Genomic DNA, 20,975 nt, shown 5'->3' with positions numbered 1-20,975 from the left:
CCTCTACATGAAAAAGTTGCCCCTTGGGTCCCTTTTATATCTTTCCCCTCTCACACTAAACCTATGCCCTCTATTCTGGACTCCTGCACCCTAGGGAAAACACCTTGTCTATTTATCCTACCTATACCCCTTGTGATTTTATAACCCTCTATAAGGTGACCCCTCTGCCTCTTACGCTCCAGGGAAAACAGCACCAGGCTTTTCAACTTCTCCCTGTTGCTCATATCCTTCAGCCCAGGCAACATCTTTCTAAATCTTTTCTGAACTCTTTCAAGTTTCACAACATCCTTCCGATAGGAAGGAGACCAGAATTTGCAATATTCCAACAGTGGCCTAAACAGCATCCTGTACAGCCACAACATGACCACACAACTCCTATACTCAATACTCTGACCAATGCAGGAAAGCATACCAAATGCCTTCTTCACTATCCTATCTACCTCGAAGCCAGGGAACTATAGACCAGTGAGCCTGATGTCGGTGGTGGGCAAGTTGTTGGAGGAAATCTGAGAGACAAGATGTACGTGTATTTGGAAAGGCAAGGACGGATTAGAGATAGTCAACATGGCTTTGTGCGTGGGAGATCATGTCTCCCAAACTAGATTGAGTTTTTTGAAGAAGTAACAAAGAGGATTGATGAGGACAGAGCAGTGGACATGATCTATATGGACTTACAGTAAGGTGTTCGACAAGATTCCCCATGGGAGACTGGTTAGCAAGGTTACATCTCATGGAATACTGGGTGAACTAGCCATTTGAATACAGAACTGGCACAAAGGTAGAAGTCAGAGGGTTGTTTTACAGACTGGAGGCCTGTGACCAGTGGAATGCCAAAAGGGTCAGTGCTGGGTCCTCTACTTTTTGTCATTTACATAAATGATTTGGATGCGAGCATAAGAGGTACAGTTAGTAAGTTTGCAGATGACACCAAAATTGGAGGTATAGTGGACAGTGAAGAAGGATACCTCTGATTACAACGGGATCTTGATCAGATGGGCCAATGGACTGAATAGTGGCAGATGGAGTTAAATGCGAGGTGCTGCGTTTTGGGAAAGCAAATCTTAGTGGAACTTATACACTTAATGGTAAGGTCCTCGAGAGTGTTGCTGAACAAAGAGACCTTGGAGTGCAGGTTCATAGCTCCTTGAAAGTAGAGTCGCAGGTAGATAGGATAGTGAAGCAGGTGTTTGATATGCTTTCCTTTATTGGTCAGAGTATTGAGTACAGGAGTTGGGAGGTCATGTTGCAGTTGTATAGGACATTGGTTAGGCCACTGTTGGAATATTGTGTGCAGTTCTGGTCTCCTTCCTATCGGAAAGATGTTGTGAAACTTGAAAGAGTTCAGAAAAGATTTACAAGGATGTTGGCAGGGTTGGAGGATCTGAGCTATAGGGAGAGGCTGAACAGACTGGGGTTGTTTTCCCTGGAGCATCTGAGGCTGAGGGGTGACCTTATGGAGGTTTACAAAATTATGAGGGGCATGGATAGGATAAATAGGCAAAGTCTTCCCTGGAACTAGAGGGCATAGGTTTAGGGTGAGAGGGGAAAGATATAAAAGAGACCTTTTGAGCAAATTTTTCATGCAGAGTGTGGTAAGTGTATGGAATGAGTTGCCAGAGGATGTGGTGGAGGTTGGTACAATTGCAACATTTTAAGAGGCATTTGGATGGGTATGTGAATAGGAAGGGTTTGGAGGGATATGGGCTGGGTGCTGGCAGGTGGGACTAGATTGGATTGGGATATCTAGTTGGCATGGACGGGTTGGACCGAAGGGTCTGTTTCCATGCTGTACCTCTCTATGACTCTATGACATTACATGACAAGTAGGTACATGTATTTTGAATCAACTTTATCAGAGTTAGACCACATTTGGATGTAAGTTTTCTCACTGAGTTGCAAGTTTCGTTTTCAGACATTTTGTCACTCTACTAGGTAACATCAGTGAGCTCCTGGTGAAGCACTAGTGTTATGTCCCACATTCTCTTGATATGTTTAGGTTTCTTTGGGTTTGTGATGTCATTTCCTGTTATTTTTCTCACGGAGTGATCGATGGGGTTCAAGTCGATGTGCTTGTTGACAGAGCTCCAGGTTGGAATGCCATGCTTCTAAGTATTCTCGTGAGTGTTTCTGCTTTGCTTGTACTAGGATTGGATGTGTTGTCCCAGTCAAAGTGGTGTCCTTCCTCATCTGTATGTAAGGATGCCAGTGAGAGTGGGCCATGTCTTTTTGTGGTTAGTTGACATTCATGTATCTCCGTGGCTTGTTTTTTTGCCTGTTTGGCCAATGTTACGTTTGTTACAGTTCTTGCAATGTGTTTTGTAAATGTCATTCATTTTTGCTTGTTGCCTGTATAAGGTTTTTCAAGTTCATTAGCAACTGTTTTAGTGTGTTGGAGGATTTGTGGACTACCATGATGCCATGGAGTCTGAGTAGTCTGGCAGTCATTTCCGAGATGTCTTTGATGTAGGGGAGAGTGGCTATGTTTCTGGGCGTGTTTTGTCTGCTTGTTTGGGTTTGTTGCTGAGAAATTGGTGGGCTGTATTCATTGGGTACCTGTTCTTTTTGAATACACTGTATAGGTGATTTTCCTCTGCTCTTCGTAGTTCCTCTGTGCTGCAATGTATGGTTGCTCATTGTAATAATATTCTAATGCAGCCTCGTTTGTGGGTGTGGGCATGATTGCTTCTGTAGTTCAGTCTTTGGTCCATATGTGGTGTATTCCTGTAGACGCTGGTTTGAAGTCCTCCAATGACTGTTTGCTCTACTGTGACATCTAGGAATGGCAATTTGTTGTTGTTTTACTCGTCTTCTGTGAACTTTATGCCAGTAAGGATATTATTTATGGTCTTGAAGGTTTTCTCTAATTCGTTTCGTTTAGTGATGACATCTAGAACCTCAACCTCAGCTACAAATCTTCTCAGAACTCGCTTAGACCACATTTGATTTGCAGTCAGCTGGGGAATGAATCCAGAATGGCCTGATGCTAGCAAATCTTTCAATTCATTTCTATATTATGAAAAGCAAAAATGCTAAACTGTAGCAACTGTACAGCCCAATATAAATCATTGAGCCAGAATCAAATATCATCAATGATGTACTGTTGCAGTAAAGAAGAAAATTCTGGTAGCTTCATAAACATACAATAAAGTTCTCCTTTATGAAGAGTACCATATAAAACTTAGACATATGCAGTGGGGCTCACGATAGCTCAATGGTCGCACTGCTGCCTCACAGCCTCAATTCCACACTCTGGCAACTGTCTGTGTGGAGTTTGCATGTTCTCCCTGTGTCTGTGTGGATTTCATCTGGGTGCTCTGGTTTCCTCCCACAGTCCAAAGATATGGATTGGCCAAGATAAATTGCCTATTGTGTACAGGGATGTGTAGATTAAGTAGATTAGCTAGATTAGCTATGGGAAATGCAGGGTTACAAGGATAGTGAAGGGGCTGCTGGATCTGGGTGGGATACTGTTCAGAGGATCAGTGTGGACTCAATGGACTGAGTGGTCTGCTTCCACGTTAGGGATTCAATAGAAAATTGTGATAAGGCAGGAGATTGTCTTCATATTGACAGGCAGAGAAAATTACTTGTGGCAGAATTGCACTGTTTGGAGGTACAGTCTGTGCGACAAATGAACCAAAGCTGAATATGTAAAGAGTTTTCCACTGTAAATAATAAATATTACAGGCTAAAGCTTTGATTTTTGTTGTCTTGCTCATTAATATGAAGAAGTACTATGGTAGGAAGTTTTCTTGCCCAATCCCTTAAATGTAAGCTGTGAAACAGGTACATAAAAGAACAATACAGAATAGCACTCCTGCTGTGCCTCAAAATATGCCTGTATAATATAGCAGATACGCAGAAAATTGAAACTCCTATACACAATTGTAGGCCCTGCGTTAAAAAAGAAGTACAAGCCCTAACCAGAAAACAAGAACTCTTTTCAGATCCCCAACAATAAGAAGGTCCTCCTTTCTTACCAGTCTCATCCTTCTCTTTTGCTCTCCTTCCCATCCTTGCCTTCCTCCAAAGCTTTGAGGAGAAAGTGAGGTCTGCAGATGCTGGAGATCAGAGCTGGAAATGTGTTGCTGGAAAAGCGCAGCAGGTCAGGCAGCATCCAGGGAACAGGAGAATCAACGTTTCGGGCATAAGCCCTTCTTCAGGAATGGGGAAAGTTTGTCCAGCAGGCTAAGATAAAAGGTAGGGAGGAGGGACTTGGGGGAGGGGCGTCGGAAATGTGATAGGTGGAAAGAGGTCAAGGTGAGGGTGATAGGTCAGACTGGGGTGGGGGCGGAGAGGTCGGGAAGAAGATCTCAGGTTAGGAAGGCGGTGCTGAAATTGATGGATTTGACTGAGACAGGGTGGGGGGAGGGGAAATGAGGAAACTGGTGAAATCCGAGTTCATCCCTTGTGGTTGGAGGGTTCCTAGCCGGAAGATGAGGCGTACTTCCTCCAACCGTCGTTTTGTTGTGGTCTGACGATGGAGGAGTCCAAAGACCTGCATATCCTTGGTGGAGTGGGAGGGGGAATTGAAATGTTGAGCTACAGGGTGGTTGGGTTGGTTGGTCCGGGTGTCCCAGAGGTGTTCTCTGAAACGCTCCGCAAGTAGCCGGCCTGTCTCCCCAATATAGAGGAGGCCACATCGGGTGCAGAGGATGCAATAGATGATATGTGTGGAGATGCAGGTGAATCTGTGGCGGATATGGAAGTTTTCTTTGGGGCCTTGGAGGGAGGTGAGGGGGGAGGTGTGGGCGCAAGTCTTGCACCTCCTGCGGTTGCAGGGGAAGGTGCCGGGAGTGGAGGTTGGGTTGGTGGGGGGTGTGGATCTGACGAGGGAGTCACGGAGGGAGTGGTCTTTACAGAATGCTGATAGGGGAGGGGAGGGAAATATATCCTTGGTGGTGGGGTCCGTTTGGAGGTAGCGGAAATGACGGCGGATGATGCGCTGTACATGGAGATTGGTGGGGTGGTAGGTGAGGACCAGTGGGGTTCTGTCCTGGTGGTGGTTGGAGGGGCGGGGTTCAAGGGCGGAGGAGCGGGAAGTGGAAGAGATGCGGTGGAGGGCATCGTCGACCACGTCGGGGGGGGGAAATTGCGGTCCTTGAAGAAGGAGGCCATCTGGGTTGTGCGTTTTTGGAACTGGTCCTCCTGGGAGCAGATGCGGCGGAGTCGAAGGAATTGGGAGAATGGGATGGCGTTTTTACAGGGGGCAGGGTGGGAGGAGGTGTAGTCCAGGTAGCTGTGGGAGTCGGTCGGTTTGTAGTAGATGTCCGTGTTGATTCGGTCGCCTGAGATAGAAATAGAAAGGTCGAGGAAGGGGAGGGAGGAATCTGAGACTGTCCGGGTGAATTTGAGGTCGGGGTGGAAGGTGTTGGTGAAGTGGATGAACTGTTCAACTTCCTCGTGCCGCCTCGTGCTCCCACACACAAGTGATTTCAACATGTATTTGTTTTGATTTCTGATTAACAATCTGAATGTTGCCTGTAGACAAAGCCCAGGTTTTTAGTATCCATCCCTCAATATGAATGCTAATGTATTGCTTGCTAGCCATCCTCAAGCCTTTTTATTTAGAGAATAGAAAATTTGTTGCACGATTGGCTGAGAAATTATCAAAAAGAAAACAATGTCTGCCACAGCTTTTCTAAAGACATTGAGTTAATTTCAGGAAATGCTCAAAGCCTTCTAAAATTTCACCCAAGTAGTCATTATTCATTCGTGAATTGTGATAATGTTACAGCGAGATATACCTCTGTGCTCCTCTAGTACCACGTGCATACTTGGCAAGTGACATGCATGCCACATGAGTGTGGAGTATTGATTCTCCAACAAGAGGATCTAACACCCCTCTGCTTGTCAATAGAAGTGTCATTACCATCGTCTAATTCTCCCACCATTAAGATCAGGCGTAGCAATGGTACAAAATGAAAGGGGAATTTCACCATTGGCTGGGCACCATTTATTCCCCAACCCCAGTTGAGAAGGTGGTGGTGAGCTGAGTTTTTGAACTGTTGCAGTCGACTTAGTGTAGGTGCAACCACAATACTGTTAGGGAGGGACTTCCAGGATTTTGACCGAGCGACATCGAAGGAATGGTGACATATTTCCAAGTCTGAATGGTGAGTAACTTTGAGAGGAATTTGCAAGAGGCACCATTCCCACACATCAGCTTCCCTTGTCCTACATGATAATGGCAATGGGTTTGGAAGATCAGTCTAAGGAGCCTTGGTGAATTTCTTGGTGTATCTTGTTGACAGTGCACACTACTGCTAACGAATGTTGATGGTGGACAGGGTGAATGTTTGTGCCATTCAAACGGGCTGCTTCATCCTGGATGGTGTCAAGCTTCTTGAGTGTTACTTGAGCTACACTCGGCTGCAGGTGGGGAGTATTCCAACACACTCCTTACTTGAACCTTTTTAAATATAGATATACATGCAGTTCTTGAGTTGCAAACATATTCTGTTATTGAGTCTGCATGTTAGTTTGTACACAAATTGGAACGTATTGTAAGGTAATATAAAATAGCCACTCAAGTATGAGAAAATGCTTATATTTTGGATCTTTAAATTATACTCCTGTATGGGATTGCATTCATAAGTCAGGCATTTTTAAATCAGGGACCCCTTTTGCTGGGGTATGAAATTAAAGTTGATGTCAATATGAAGTGGGAACCCTGAGTTTTCACACAGCCACTAGTTCAGGTGTCGATCAACTTGTGCCCAAACCATTGTCAACATTAAAATGAAATAATGTGGATTATTTTGAAATCTGGGCCGTTTCCAGTCAGTGGCTCCATTCCATAATGTGTTGTTGATCTATCATTGAGTCATTGGAGGAGTAATACTTACAATATTTCTAAAAAATGGTCAGGGATAAAGCAATTGTGGAGTCGTTTCTGTGTGTGCTTGCCTTCTTCAAACTTAATGCCTGTGTTTTTCTTGGTAGCTTCCAGTTCTAAGTGTTAATAAAAAGCAGCAACAAATGGCTTTAGAAAAACTGGAAGGAGTAATTGAGCGATGTGTAAGTAGTGGCACTTTTTATGATCCTTTCATTATGTTATGATTCATATTTGATACAAGAACTTTATTTATACAGCAATTAATGTAGACATTTCATCTTAGCAAACACTTGGGACAAAATTTTGAATCAGGAAATTTCCCACCTTGCCAGAATAAGATTGGTTTAAAAAAAGTAACATGAATTTTCACTTCTGGAGGTGCAACTGAGGGTTGAAGTTGAGTTTGCCGATCCTGGAAGCAGATGTAGTGGCCATGGGATTGGGTGTATGCCAAAGGAAGCAAGTTAGGAGGTCTGCTTTTGTTTTCTACAGCACAGCAGTTGTTTCAAAATCAGATTGCAAAAAAATCCAGCCCTTTGATAATTAGACAAATGATAAAAATATTATTTAATTTTTCCTGTAAATTACTATTTGATCTTATTATGAAATGTTAATATTTGCAAATGTAACTTTTGAAAAAGGTCTGACATTTGAAACTGAATTACAGGAATTCTTTTTCTTTGGGTAATAGAAGCTGATCCATTATAGTCATTGACTACACAGAACTGTATGGAGGAAATCTAATTATTTTGATATTATTGTTCCTGGCTTCAAACCTAGTTTCTAGGAATAAATGTAGACCAGTAATGAATAATATGAGCAGTTTTTGGGCCCATATTCTAAAGAGGGATGTGCTAGCATTGGAGGGAGTCCAGAGGATGTTTACAAGAATGATTCCAGGATGAAGGGTCTGTCATATGCGGAATGGTTGAGGGCTCTGGGTCTGTACCCACTGGAGTTTAGAAGGATGAGGAGCTGTCATTAAAACATATGAAAACTGAGAGGCTTGGATAGAGTGGATATGGAGAAGATCTTTCCTCCGGTAGGAGAATTTAGGACCTGAGGGCACAGTCACCGAATGAAGGGACAATCTCATGGAATACAGGGAGAACTAGCCATTTGGATACAGAACAGGCTGAAAGGTATAGGACAGAGGATGGTAGTGGAGGGTTGTTTTTCAGACTGGAGGCCTGTGACCAGTGGAGTGCCACAAGGATCGGTGCTGGGTCCTCTACTTTTTGTCATTTACATAAATGATTTGGATGCGAACATAAGAGGTACAGTTAGTAAGTTTGCAGATGACACCAAAATTGGAGGTGTAGTGGACAGCGAAGAGGGTTACCTCAGATTACAACAGGATCTGGACCAGATGGGCCAATGGGCTGAGAAGTGGCAAATGGAGTTTAATTCAGATAAATGCGAGGTGCTGCATTTTGGGAAAGCAAATCTTAGCAGGACTTATACACTTAATGGTAAGGTCCTAGGGAATGTTGCTGAACAAAGAGACCTTGGAGTGCAGGTTCATAGCTCCTTGAAAGTGGAGTCGCAGGTAGATAGGATAGTGAAGAAAGTGTTTGGTATGCTTTCCTTTATTGGTCAGAGTATTGAGTACAGGAGTTGGGAGGTTGTGTTGTGGCTGTACAGGATATTGGTTAGGCCACTGTTGGAATATTGCATGCAATTCTGGTCTCCTTCCTATTGAAAAGATGTTGTGAAACTTGAAAGAGTTCAGAAAAGATTTACAAGGTTGTTGCCAGGGTTAGAGGATCTGAGCTACAGGGATAGGCTGAACAGGCTGGGGCTGTTTTCCCTGGAGCGTCGGAGGCTGAGGGGTGACCTTATAGAGTTTATAAAATTATGAGGGGCATGGATAGGATAAATAGGCAAAGTCTTTTCCCTGGGGTGCGGGAATCCAGAACTAGAGGGCATAGGTTTAGGGTGAGAGGGGAAAGATATAAAAGAGACCTTTGGGGCAACTTTTTCACGCAGAGGGTGGTACGTGTATGGAATGAGTTGCCAGAGGATTTGGTGGAGGCTGGTACAATTGCAACATTTAAGAGGCACTTGGATGGGTATATGAATAGGAAGGATTTGGAGGGATGTGGGTCGGGTGCTGGCAGGTGGGACTAGATTGGGTTGGGATATCTGGTCGGCATGGACTGGTTGGACTGAAGGGTCTGTTTCCATGCTGTACATCTCTATGACTCTAATTGAGATGAGGAGGAATTTCTTCAGACAGAGGGTGGTTAATCTGTGGAATCCATTGCCGCAGAAAGCTATGGAGGCCAAGTCATTGATCAGTCCTTATTGGTCAGGGGATCAAAGGTTACAAGGAAAATGCAGGAGAATGGGGCTGAGAAACACATTAGTCATGACTGAATTTCTATTCTGCTCCTTTTTTTTAATTCATTCATGGGATGAGGGTGTCACTGGCTAGGCCGGCATTTATTGCCCATCCCAGAGACCAGTTAAGTGTCAACCACATTGCTGTAAGTCTGAAGTCACATGTAATTCAAACCAAGTAAGAATGGAAATTTTATTTCCTAAAGGACATTAGTGAACCAGAAGAGTTTTTCTAACAATAAACAATAATTTCATGGTCATCATTAGATTCTTAATTCCAGATTTTAATTGAATACAAATTCTACCATCTGCCAGAACATTACCCAAGTTACTGCATTTACAGTCCTTTGTATCGTTGGAGTGTAGTTGACCATTATTATGTTTGCAGACCTTTTATTTTAGGTAATACCAGTTAAAAGTTTTGGAAATTGCTTTGCACTTTATGTGGATTAAAAATGTTATCTTGCTTATTTTAGCGTGGTCTACCTGAAAAGGAATTTAAAGAAGAAGATCACATCATTTTTCAGTCAGCATCCTGCCAATGCCTGGAAGAAGGGCAAGCAACTAGACTTTTGGAAATTCTACAAGATGAGAAAAACAAGGTTCTACTGTACTTTTTTTAACATGTCTAATCTGTCTTGATAAATATACCATTAATTTATCTTGCATCTGTCAAAAAGTAACTGGGTGAACAATGTGGACAGACATCTTACTTTGAAGCTTTACACTTCTAAATCAAGTACTCTCACACAGTGTCAATAACTCAGAAGCAACAAACTATTCAGAATATCAAAATGTTTAATTATGACACATAATTCTTCTATTACCTATTATAGACTATTTTTGTTTTGGGATTATATATTGAAGTACAGCACTTTCTTAATGGAGAGGTCCTTGAGATAGCAATTGATAACTGTGCAGTTAATTTGTATTTTAATGATATTGCTCAGTTTAACTTCTCTACAAAGCAATGCCTCCAATGTAAAGATTCCTCATAACTACACTGATACTACAACAAACAATATATTCAAGAAAACATTGAATGTGACTCTCATGCACAACCTAATGATTTTGATTTGAAAATGAAGCATACAACCTTTTAATCACACTTATGACAAATGAACCCTTGAACCTGCTCCACCAATTAATAAGATTTCAAATTGCACATTCCCATCTATCCTAAAAAGAATCTGTCCATCTTGGCCCTAAAAATATTCAAAAATCTTTTCTGAGGCAGAGTTCCAATGTCTCTCAACCCTCTGAGAGAAAAATACTCTCATTATCTCTGTCCCCCTAACTGTGACCCCTAATTTTAAAACAATGTCCCTCATTTCTGGACTGACCCAAACAAGGAAAGATCTACGTTGTGAAGACACTAAAGATTTAATACACTTCAATCAAGTCCCCTTGCTCTTCCAAATTCAAGTGGAAACAAGCCTAGCCTGTCTAACCTTTCCTCATAAGTCAACCCACTCATTCCATGCATCAATCTAATAAACCTTCCCTGAACTGTCTCTGAAGTATTTGTATCTTTCCTTTATATGGAGACCAAGACTGCACAGCATTTAAGATGTGGCCACACCAATACCCTGTATGACTGAAAAATGACATCCATACTTTCATGTTATCTTCCTCTTGCAATAGTGGATAATATCCCATTAACCTTGTTGATCATGCATTAACCTTGTGTGACTTGTGCACAAGAACATCTAAATGCAGCTTTTTAAAATTCACTCATGGGACATGGGTGTCACGAGCTGAACCTGTCCCTTGACAAGGTGATGATGATCTGCCTTCTTGAAGTGCTGCAATCCATTTGGTGAAAGTATACCCACAATACACTAGGAAGGGAGTTCCAGGATTTTGATCCGACCACACTGAAGGATCGGTGATATATTTGCAAGTTTGGATACTGAGTGTTTTGGAGGTGATTTATCTGCTGCCCTTGTTCTTCTTAATGGAAATGGTCATGGGTTTGGAAGGTTCTATCTTAGGAACCTGTTGAATTTCTGCAGTGCATCTTATAGATACTACTGCTACTGAGCATCTATGGTGGATTGAATGTTTGCGGGTATGGTTTCCAATCAAGCATGTTGCGTTGATACTGAATGGTGTCAAGCTTCTTGAGTGTTGTTAAAGCTGCACCTCACCCAGGTAAGTGGGGAGTAATCCATCATACCCCTGACTTGTGCCCAATAGATGATGGACAGGTGGAGTCAGATGTGAGTCACTCACTGAAGGATTCCTATCCCCTAACCTGCTCTGGTAGCCCCAATACCTATATGAACATAGAACATAGAACAATACAGCACAGAACAGGCCCTTCGGCCCATGATGTTGTGCCGAACATTTGTCCTAGCTTAAGCACCTATCCATGTACCTATCCAATTGCCGCTTAAAGGTCACCAATGATGCTGACTCTGCCACTCCCACAGGTAGCGCATTCCATGCCCCCACTACTCTCTGGGTAAAGAACCTACCCCTGACATACCCCCATACCTTCCACCCTTCACCTTAAATTTATGTCCCCTTGTAACACTCTGTTGTACCCAGGGAAAAAGTCTCTGACTGTCTACTCTATCTATTCCCCTGATCATCTTATAAACCTCTATTAAGTCACCCCTCCTCCTTCGCCGTTCCAATGAGAAAAGACCTAGCACTCTCAACCTATCCTCGTACGACCTATTCTCCATTCCAGACAACATCCTGGTAAATCTCCTCTGCACCCTCTCCAAAGCTTCCACATCTTTCCTAAAGTGAGGCGACCAGAACTGCACACAGTACTCCAAATGTGGCCTTACCAAGGTCCTGTACAGCTGCAACATCACCTCACGACTCTTGAATTCAATCCCTCTGCCGCTAATGACCGCTAATACACCATAGGCCTTCTTACAAGCTCTATCCACCTGAGTGGCAACTTTCAAAGATCTATGAACATAGACACCAAGATCCCTCTGCTCCTCCACCTTACTAAGAACCCTACCGTTAACCCTGTATTCCGCTTTCTTATTTGTCCTTCCAAAATGGACAACCTCACACTTGACAGGATTGAACTCCTCAGCCCAGCTCTGCATCATATCTAAGTCCCTTTTGCAGCTGACACAACTCCACTATCCACAACTCCATCAATCTTCGTATTGTCTGCAAATTTACTGACCCACCCTTCAACTCCCTCATCCAAGTCATTAATAAAAATTACAAACAGCAGAGGACCCAGAACTGATCCCTGCAGAACTCCACTTGTAACTGGGCTCCAGGCTGAATATTTACCATCTATCACCACTCTCTGCCTTCGACCAGTTAGCCAGTTGTCTATCCAACTGGCCAAATTTCCCACTATCCCATGCCTCCTGACTTTCCGCATAAGCCTACCATGGGGAACCTTATCAAATGCCTTACACTACATCCACTGCTCTACCCTCATCCACATGCTTGGTCACTTCCTCAAAGAATTCAATGACTTGTAAGGCAAGACCTACCCCTCACAAATCCGTGCTGGCTGTCCCTAATCAAACAGTGTCTTTCCAGATACTCATAAATCCTACCCCTCAGTACCCTTTCCATTACTTTGCCTATCACCGAAGTAAGACTAACCGGCCTGTAATTCCCGGGGTTATCCCTGTTCCCTTTTTTGAACAGGGGCACAACATTCGCCACTCTCCAGTCCCCTGGTACCACCCCCGTTGACAGTGAAGACGAAAAGATCATTGCCAACGGCTCTGCAATTTCCTCTCTTGCTTCCCACATAATCCTAGGATATATTCTATCAGGCCCGGGGGACTTGTCTATCCTCAAATTCTTCAAAATGCCCAACACATCTTCCTTCCTAACAAGTATCTCCTCTAGCTTACCAGTCCGTTTCATACTCTCCTCTTCAACAATACGGTCCCTCTCATTTGTAAATACTGAAGAAAAGTACTCATTCAAGACCTCTCCTATCTCTTCCGACTCAATACACAGTCTTCCACTACTGTCATTGATTGGACCTACCCTCGTTCTCGTCATTCTCATGTTTCTCACATACGCATAAAGTGCCTTGGGGTTATCCATGATCCTACCCGCCAAAGACTTTTCATGCCCTCTCTTGGCTCTCCTAATCCCTTTCTTCAGCTCCCTCCTGGCTATCCTGTATCCCTCCAACGCTCTGTCTGAACCTTGTTTCCTCAACCTTATGTAAGCCTCCTTCTTCCTCTTTACTAGACATTCAACCTCCCTCGTCAACCAAGGTTCCCTCATACGACCATCTCTTTCCTGCCTGACCGGTACATACATATCAAGGGCATGTCGTATCTGTTCCTTGAAAAAGTTCCACATTTCAACGACATCCTTCCCTGACAGCCTATGCTCCCAACTTATGCTCCTCAGATCCCCCAATTGTAAAACCTACCCTGTTGCACACACCTATCTCTCTCCATAACCAAGGTGAAAGTCACAGAATTGTGATCACCATCACCAAAATGTTCACCCACTAACAAGCCCATCGCTTGTCCCGGTTCGTTACCAAGTACCAAATCCAATATGGCCTCCCCTCTGGTCGGACAATCTACATACTGAGTTAGAAAAGCTTCCTGGACACACTGCACAAACACCGCCCCGTCCAATCTACTTGATCTAAAGAGCTTCCAATCAATATGTGGAAGTTGAAATCGCCCATGACTACTACCCTGTGGTTTCTGCACCTTTCGAAAATCTGTTTCCCAATCTGTTTCTCCACATCTCTGTTGATATTGGGGGGCCTATAGTAAACACCCAACAAGGTGACTGCTCCTTTCTATTTCTGACTTCAGCCCATACTACCTCCAAACCCCCTTGAATTGCCTTTTTGCAGCCATTATACCATTTCTAATTAGCAATGCCACACCCCCTCCTTTTTTACCACCCTCCCTAATCTTACTGAAACATCTGTAACCAGGAACCTCCAACAACCATTCCTGTCCCTCTTCTATCCATGTTTCCGTGATGGCCACAACATCGTAGTCCCAAGTACCGATCCACGCCTTGAGTTCACCCACCTTATTTCTGATACTCCTTGCGTTGAAGTATACACACTTGAATCCATCTCTGTGTCTGCAAGTATTCCCAGTCAGTGCTACCTTCTCCACAGCCTCCCTATATTCTTGGACATCCTGAAAAACAGCTAACCTACTTGCTGGACTACAAGTCCGGATCCCATCCCCCTGCCAAATTAGTTTAAACCCCCCCGAAGAGTGCTAGCAAACCTACCTCCCAGGACTTTGGTGCCCTTCTGGTTCAGGTGCAACCCTTCCTGCTTGTACAGGTCCCACCTTCCCCAGAATGCAGTCCAATTGTCCAAATACCTGAAGCCCTTCCTCTGACACCATCCTTGCAGCCACATGTTCAACTGCACTCTCTCCCTATTCCTTGCCTCACTGTCACGTGGCACTGGCAACAACCCAGAGATGACGACTCTGTCCATCCTAGCTTTTAGCTTCCAGCCTAACTCCCTGAGCTCCTGAATGACCTCCCCACCCCTCTTCCTACCTATGTCGTTGGTGCCAATGTGCACCACGACTTCTGGCTGCACACCCTCCCCCTTAAGGATTCTGAAGACACGGTCCGAGACGTCTCGGACTTTGGCACCCGGGAGGCAACAACCCAACCGAGAGTCTCGCCCGTGTCCACAGAACCACCTGTCTGTCCCTCTAACTAGTCTCCTATAACTAGCGCTCTCCTCCTCTCCCCCTTTCCCTTCTGAGCCTCAGAGCCGGACCTCGTGCCAGAGACCCGGTCACTGCAGCTTACTCCTGCTCGGCCATCCCCCCCCAACAGTATCCAAAGTGGTATACTTATTGTTGAGGGGAACGACCACAGGGGATCCCTGCACTGCCTGCTTCCTCCCCTTCCCACCTCTAACTGTTACCCAGCTACCTCTGTTCTCTGGCGTAATTGTGTCCCTGTAGCTTCTATCTGTCACCCTCTCAGCCTCTCGAAAGATTCTCAGTTCATCCAACTCCAGCTCCAGTTCCCTAACGCGGTCTGTGAGGAGCTGGAGCTGGCTGCACTTCCTGCAGATGAAGTTGGCAGGAGCATCGGTGGTCACCCCTACCTCAAACATCCTGCAGGAGGAACATTCCACTGCCTGCGCTGTCATAACTCTGCCATAATGGCTAGTCCATTTCATTTTCTGGCCAATGGTAACCCCCCAAGATATTGATAGTGGGGATTCAGTGATAGTGATCCTGTTGAATCTCAAGGGGCATTGGTCATTTTCTGGCATTCATGTGGCGCAAATATTACTTGCCACTTGTCAGCCCAAGCCTAGATATTGTCCAAATCCTTTTGCATTTGGGCATGGATATCTTTAGTAATGTGGGAATCGCAGATGTTGCTGAATGTTGTGCAATGATCAGTGAACATCCCCATTTCTGACCTTGTGATGGAGGGAAAGTCATTGATGCAGCTTCGGATGGGCACTACCCTAAGGAACTTCTGCAGAGATGTCTTGGAGCTGAGATGACTGACCTGTACCCACCATAACCATCTTCCTTTGTGATTGGTTTGAATCCAACTGGCAGAAAGTTTGTGCCCGATCTCCATTGACTCCAGTTTTACAAGAATTCCTTACTCTGTCAAATGCAAGGGCAGTAACTTGCACTTTTGGAATTCATTGCTTTCGTCCATATTTGGACAAGACTGTAATGAGGTCAGGAGTTCAGTGGTACTGGTGCAACCCAAACAGAGCATTAGTGAACAACTATTTGCCAAGTAAGTGAAGCTTGATAGCACAGTTGATAATACCTTCTTTCCATTGCTTTATTGATGATCGAGACGAGTCTGGAGTGGTAATTGGCTTGTTGGATTTGACTTGCATTTTATGTAAAGGACGTAGCTAGGCAATTTTGTTGTTGCTATTCTGGAACTGCTTGGCTAGAGGAGCAGCAAGTTCTGGAGCACAAGCCTTCACTACTATTACTGGGATATTGTCAGGGCACATAACCTTTGCAGTTTCCAGTGCCTCTGACTGTTTCTTCATATCTGATGGAGTGAATTAAATTGCCTGAAGATTGGATCTGTAATGCTGGTGACTCTAGAGGAGGCCAGGATGGATGACTCATTGGGTACTTCGAGCTGAAAATTACTTAGTAATGTTCTCTTTTTCTTGCCAAACAACTTTTCATTTTCTACATTATACTTTCATCTGCAAGATTTTTTGCCCACTCAACATATCCATCTTTGTCTGCAACCTTCTTATGTCTCCCTGAGAGAGACATAAGACAATATTTTCTTATTTATTTGGTGTCATCTGTGAATTTAGCTCCTGTGCCTTATTCCCCCATCGAAGTCATTAATCTAAATTGTGAAAAGTTGATAACCCAGTATACACTCCTGAGGAACTCAACCTGTCACATCCTATCATTTCTAGCCACATCCGCGTACTGTCCAATTTCTGCCAGCCAGCCAATCTTTTATCCATGTTCATATGCTACCCCCTGCACCATAAGCTTTTATTTTCTGCACTTGTGGCATATTATCAAATCCAAGAATTAAACATCTACGGCTGTCCTTTATCCAAAGTGCATGTTGCTACTTCAAAGAGGTCCAACACATTGTTTCATCAAAGTGAAATCAAACTTAACCAATGCTGACCCTTCCCAATTACCTTCATTTTTTCCAAAGTGTAGCTGGCTTCTCATTGATGATCGATTATAGTACCTCTTCTTTGACAAATTTTCAGGCTAACTGGCCTATGATGTGCTGTTATCTGCTTCCCTCGCTTCTTGAATAGAGGAATTATAATTAAAATTATAATGTAAACTTAAATTATATTGTGATTGCTGGCACCTCAATTTAGGATATTAATTAATCCTGTCACACTACAAAATACAAAATCTAATATGACCTGTTCTGTGGTCAGTTCCAGATGTACTGCTGTAGGAAACTATCATGAAGTCCTCATCAAGGCTACATTGGCAATCTAATTTTTATAGTTTTTATGTAGATTAAAGTCATCCATGATTATTGCCATTCCTGTTTCTCTTGTGTGCTATGTGCCCTTCAATATTCGGGTCCACTCTTTGTCATCCTGCAACCATATCTCCATAATTCCTATCAGATCAGATTTATAGTTGTTATATTTTTTAAAAGATCCAATAAACCATTGTGCTGATATCATAGCAACTGCTCCATAGCAGGACAAACTTTATCCTTATTAGCAACAGTTCTGTGAAGAAATCAACACAATATCTCTAAACTGTTGGACCAATCTGATTTACCATTTTATCTTCTGTTTCTTTACCTTGCCCTCATTTAACGTCTTACAGGATTTTGTTATCTGCATGGGCTGGAATTTTGTTGGTCCTATTGTCAGTTCTGCTTTGAAAGACCAGCAAGAAACTGAGCACAAGGAAAGCTGCTTAAAAATACTCAACCATGTAGTACAGGTAAATGAATACACCAGAGAAATATCCATAAATCTAACTGCAAAGCTTTTTGCATTTGTTGCGTATTTTAAGAACAAACACATTCCACATTAAGATATCTGAAGCCCTTTGCAACTAATCAATCATTTTGAAGTACAATTTGTTATTATGTAGACGCAGGTGCTAGCTAATTTGCACAATACAAAGTTTGAGATTAACAATGTGAGTGAATATCTATTTATCCTATCTTGGAAGCTTGCAATATGGTGAAGTTCAGTGGGAAGCTGAAGGATTGGGAAGCCTTTAAAAATCAGCAGAGGATAACTAAAAAAGCAATAAGGTGGGAGAAGAGGAAATATGAGGTTAAGCTAATACGAGGTATTCCATTTTGGGTTTAATTAACAATGGTAGGGCTTAGACAGTTAATGGTAGAACCTTGGCAAATGTTGTAGAACAGAGGGACCAAGGGATGCAGGTACATAATTCTTTAAAGTTTGCATCACATATAGACAAGGTGTTTAAAAAGGTGTTTGGCAGACTTGCCGTCATTGTTCAGTCCTTTGAGTTTGAGGGTTTAGGTGGTATGTTGAGGTTGTACAGCATATTGGTGAGGCCTGTTCTGCAATAGTGTGTCCAGTTCTGGTCGCCCAGTTATAGGAAGGATATTATCAAGCTGGTGAAGGTTCAGAGGAGATTTACCGGGATGTTGGTGGGTATGGAAGGTTTGAGTTATAAAGAAAGGCTGGGACTTTTTTCTCTGGAGCGTAATAGGTTGAGAGATGACCTGATAGAAGTTTATAAAATAATGAGAGATATAAACGGAGTTGATGGTAGTCATCTTTTCCCTAAGATGGGGAATTTCAAGACTCGGGGGCACATTTTAAGGTGAGAGGAGAGAGATTTAAAAGAGACATGAGGCAATTGTTTTACACAGAGGATGGCTCGCATATGGAATGAACTTCCTGAGGAAGTGGTGATGCGGGTACAATTGCAACATTCAAAAGACATTTGGATGGATACATTAATAGGAAAAAGTGAGGACTGAAGATGCTAGAGATCAGAGTCGAGAGTGTAGTTCTGGAAGAAGCACAGCAGGTCAGGCAGCATCAGAGGATCAGGAGAATTGGCATTTTGGGTCTAAGCCCTTCATCAGAAATGAAGCTTGTGGGCTGGGGGACTGAGAGATAAATGGGACGGGGGTGGGTGGAAGGTAGCTGAGAATGCGATTTGTAGATGAAGGTGAGGGAGAAGTTGATTGGTTGGAGAGGAGGGTGGAGCGGATAGATGGGAAAGGTGATGGACAGGTGAGGAGGGCGGTGCCAAGTTGGGTTGGGACTGGGATAATGTGAGGGAATGGAAATGAGGAAATTGGTGAAATCCACAATGATTCCATGTGGTTGGAGGGTCCCAAGGTGGAATATGAGGCGTTCTTTCTCCATGCATCGGGTGGTAAGGGTTTGGCGATGGAGGAGGCCCAGGACCTGCATGTCCTTGGTGGAGTGGGAGGGGGAGTTGAAGTGTTCAGCCATTGGATGGTGTTCCAGAGATGTTCTCTGAAATGATCTGCAAGTAGTTCTCCTGTCTCCCCAATGTAGAGGAGACCACATCGTGTGCAACGGATACAGTAGATGATGTTGGTGGAGGTACAGGTAAATTTCTGTCAGATGTGGAAGGATCCTTTGGAACCTTGGACAGAGGTGAGGAGAGTGGTGTGGGTGCAGGTTTTGCAATTCCTGCAGTGGCAGAGGAAGGTGCTGGGGGTAGGGTGTGGTCTGGTGGGGGGGGTGGTGGGTGGATCCGATGAGGGAGTCATGGAGGGAATGGTCTCTCCAGAATGCTGATAGGCTGGGGTCCGTTTGTGGTGGAAGTGGCGGAGGATGGAGTCCATAGGGTGGTGGAAGTGGCAATGTGTGCAGAGGTTAGTGGAATGGAAGGTGAGGACCAGGGCGGTTCTGTCCTTATTGCGTTGGGAGGAGTGGGGTTCAAGGGCGAGGTGCAGGAAGTGGAGGAGATGCGTTGGAGGGCATCGTTAACAACATGGGAAGGGAAATTGCAATCTTGGAAGAAGGAGGCCATCTGCGATTTTCTAAGGTTGAAGTGGTCATCCTGGGGACAGATGCAGTGGAACTAGAGGGAATTGGGAATAAGGGATAATGTTTTTACAGGAGGTAGGGTGGGAGGAGGTGTAGTCCAGGTAGCTATGGGAGTCAGTGGGTTTGTAGTAGATGTCAGTGGTTAGTCGGTCACCAGAAATGGAGACGGAGAGGTGCCCACCCCTGCACTCATGTAAAAAGACACAAAGGCACTAACTTAACAACAGTGGAGTTTTACCAAATGTTCTGATCAGTTTTTATCTTTCAAACAACATCGCTAAAGCAGATTATCTGGCCACTGTCATCTTGCTTGTTTGTACAAGTTTGCTGTGCGCAAATTAGCTGCCACGTTTCCCACTTTATAAGTGTGACTATACTTCATTGAGTTTCAAGTAATTTGGACTGTCCTGAGTCATGAAAGATAAGGATAAAGAATCTGTGGAGTTCTCTTCCCTGGGTGCAGTGAAGGCAGGCTCACTGAATATTTTTAAGGCAGAGGTAGATTAGATTCTCGATTGAAAAAAGGAATCAAACATTGGGGGCAGTTAGGTAAGTAGGTTGAGACCACAGTCAGGAGAGTTGAGTGGTCAAATGGCCTATACCTGCTCCTAATTTGACTGCTTGTATGTTCATTCTATAGAAAACTTTGTTTTGCCAAGATTTGTAAATTTATGAGGAGATATTCTGTGGCTTTCCCAGAAAGGCAGGGCAAAGTGGATTTCCATCAGAGTGTATTACTGATGAAGTGGTGGGAGTTGAAGCTCTGTCAAACCATAATGTACAGTTAATGCAGTGACAGGGACATTGTTGGAAGAAAATAATATTGACCAGCTACCTGGAAGCATGATTAATAATGCCAAACTAGGAGCATTTGACAAATGCAACAAATATAACATTAATGATCTATATTTTAAAAATCCATAAACTTTTATATTTTATTCTGGAAATTGAAGTAGCTTGTCCGAAAGTGAGAGAGATTTGCTTCACAATCTGATGTGTTTTCCTTGCAGATAAGTAACCCAAAGGAGCTTCTAGTGGGTTTATTTGAACAGATTGAGGAGGCTGTTGGAAATAACATAGCCAAAACAATCCTATTACTCCTGCAGCCACTTCAGAGAGGTAATTTGAAATAGTTTATCAATACGAGTAGACTTTATAAAAAACTATTTCTTGGCTAATCTTAATGCCGGTTAACACTGTAGAATCAAATATCTATCATAGTGTCAGAGATTGTTAGCAGATTCTTTGCATTGTGAGTTAAGCTCAAATAGGGTCCCAAACCTGGGTTGGGATCGATTCCCGCTGTCATTAATCTTGACT

The 20,975-nt window shown here is 43.6% G+C and overlaps 1 protein-coding gene across 5 annotated transcripts in view; it reads left to right on the top strand.

Annotated features, from left to right (window-relative positions):
* The window catches only part of glmna (glomulin, FKBP associated protein a), an 87,510-nt gene that overhangs the window by 20,363 nt on the left and 46,172 nt on the right, over positions 1-20,975 (top strand). For 4 of the 5 annotated variants that reach the window (XM_087990452.1, XM_087990454.1, XM_087990455.1 and 1 more), the window contains exons 2-5: positions 6,946-7,020; positions 9,658-9,783; positions 17,464-17,583; positions 20,666-20,774. In XM_087990452.1, the coding sequence (XP_087846578.1) occupies positions 6,982-7,020; positions 9,658-9,783; positions 17,464-17,583; positions 20,666-20,774 (394 nt within the window). In that variant the 5' untranslated portion in view covers positions 6,946-6,981. Of the gene's footprint in view, positions 1-4,147; positions 4,201-6,945; positions 7,021-9,657; positions 9,784-17,463; positions 17,584-20,665; positions 20,775-20,975 lie in introns of those variants that run through there. The other variant, XM_087990453.1, reaches the window with a different exon arrangement.

Source organism: Chiloscyllium plagiosum, unplaced genomic scaffold (genome assembly GCF_037043375.1).
Source record: "Chiloscyllium plagiosum isolate Xiang-an unplaced genomic scaffold, Cpla_swu_hap1 HiC_scaffold_9, whole genome shotgun sequence".
NCBI lineage: Eukaryota > Metazoa > Chordata > Chondrichthyes > Orectolobiformes > Hemiscylliidae > Chiloscyllium > Chiloscyllium plagiosum.
This window is presented reverse-complemented; position numbering and strand designations above follow the sequence as displayed.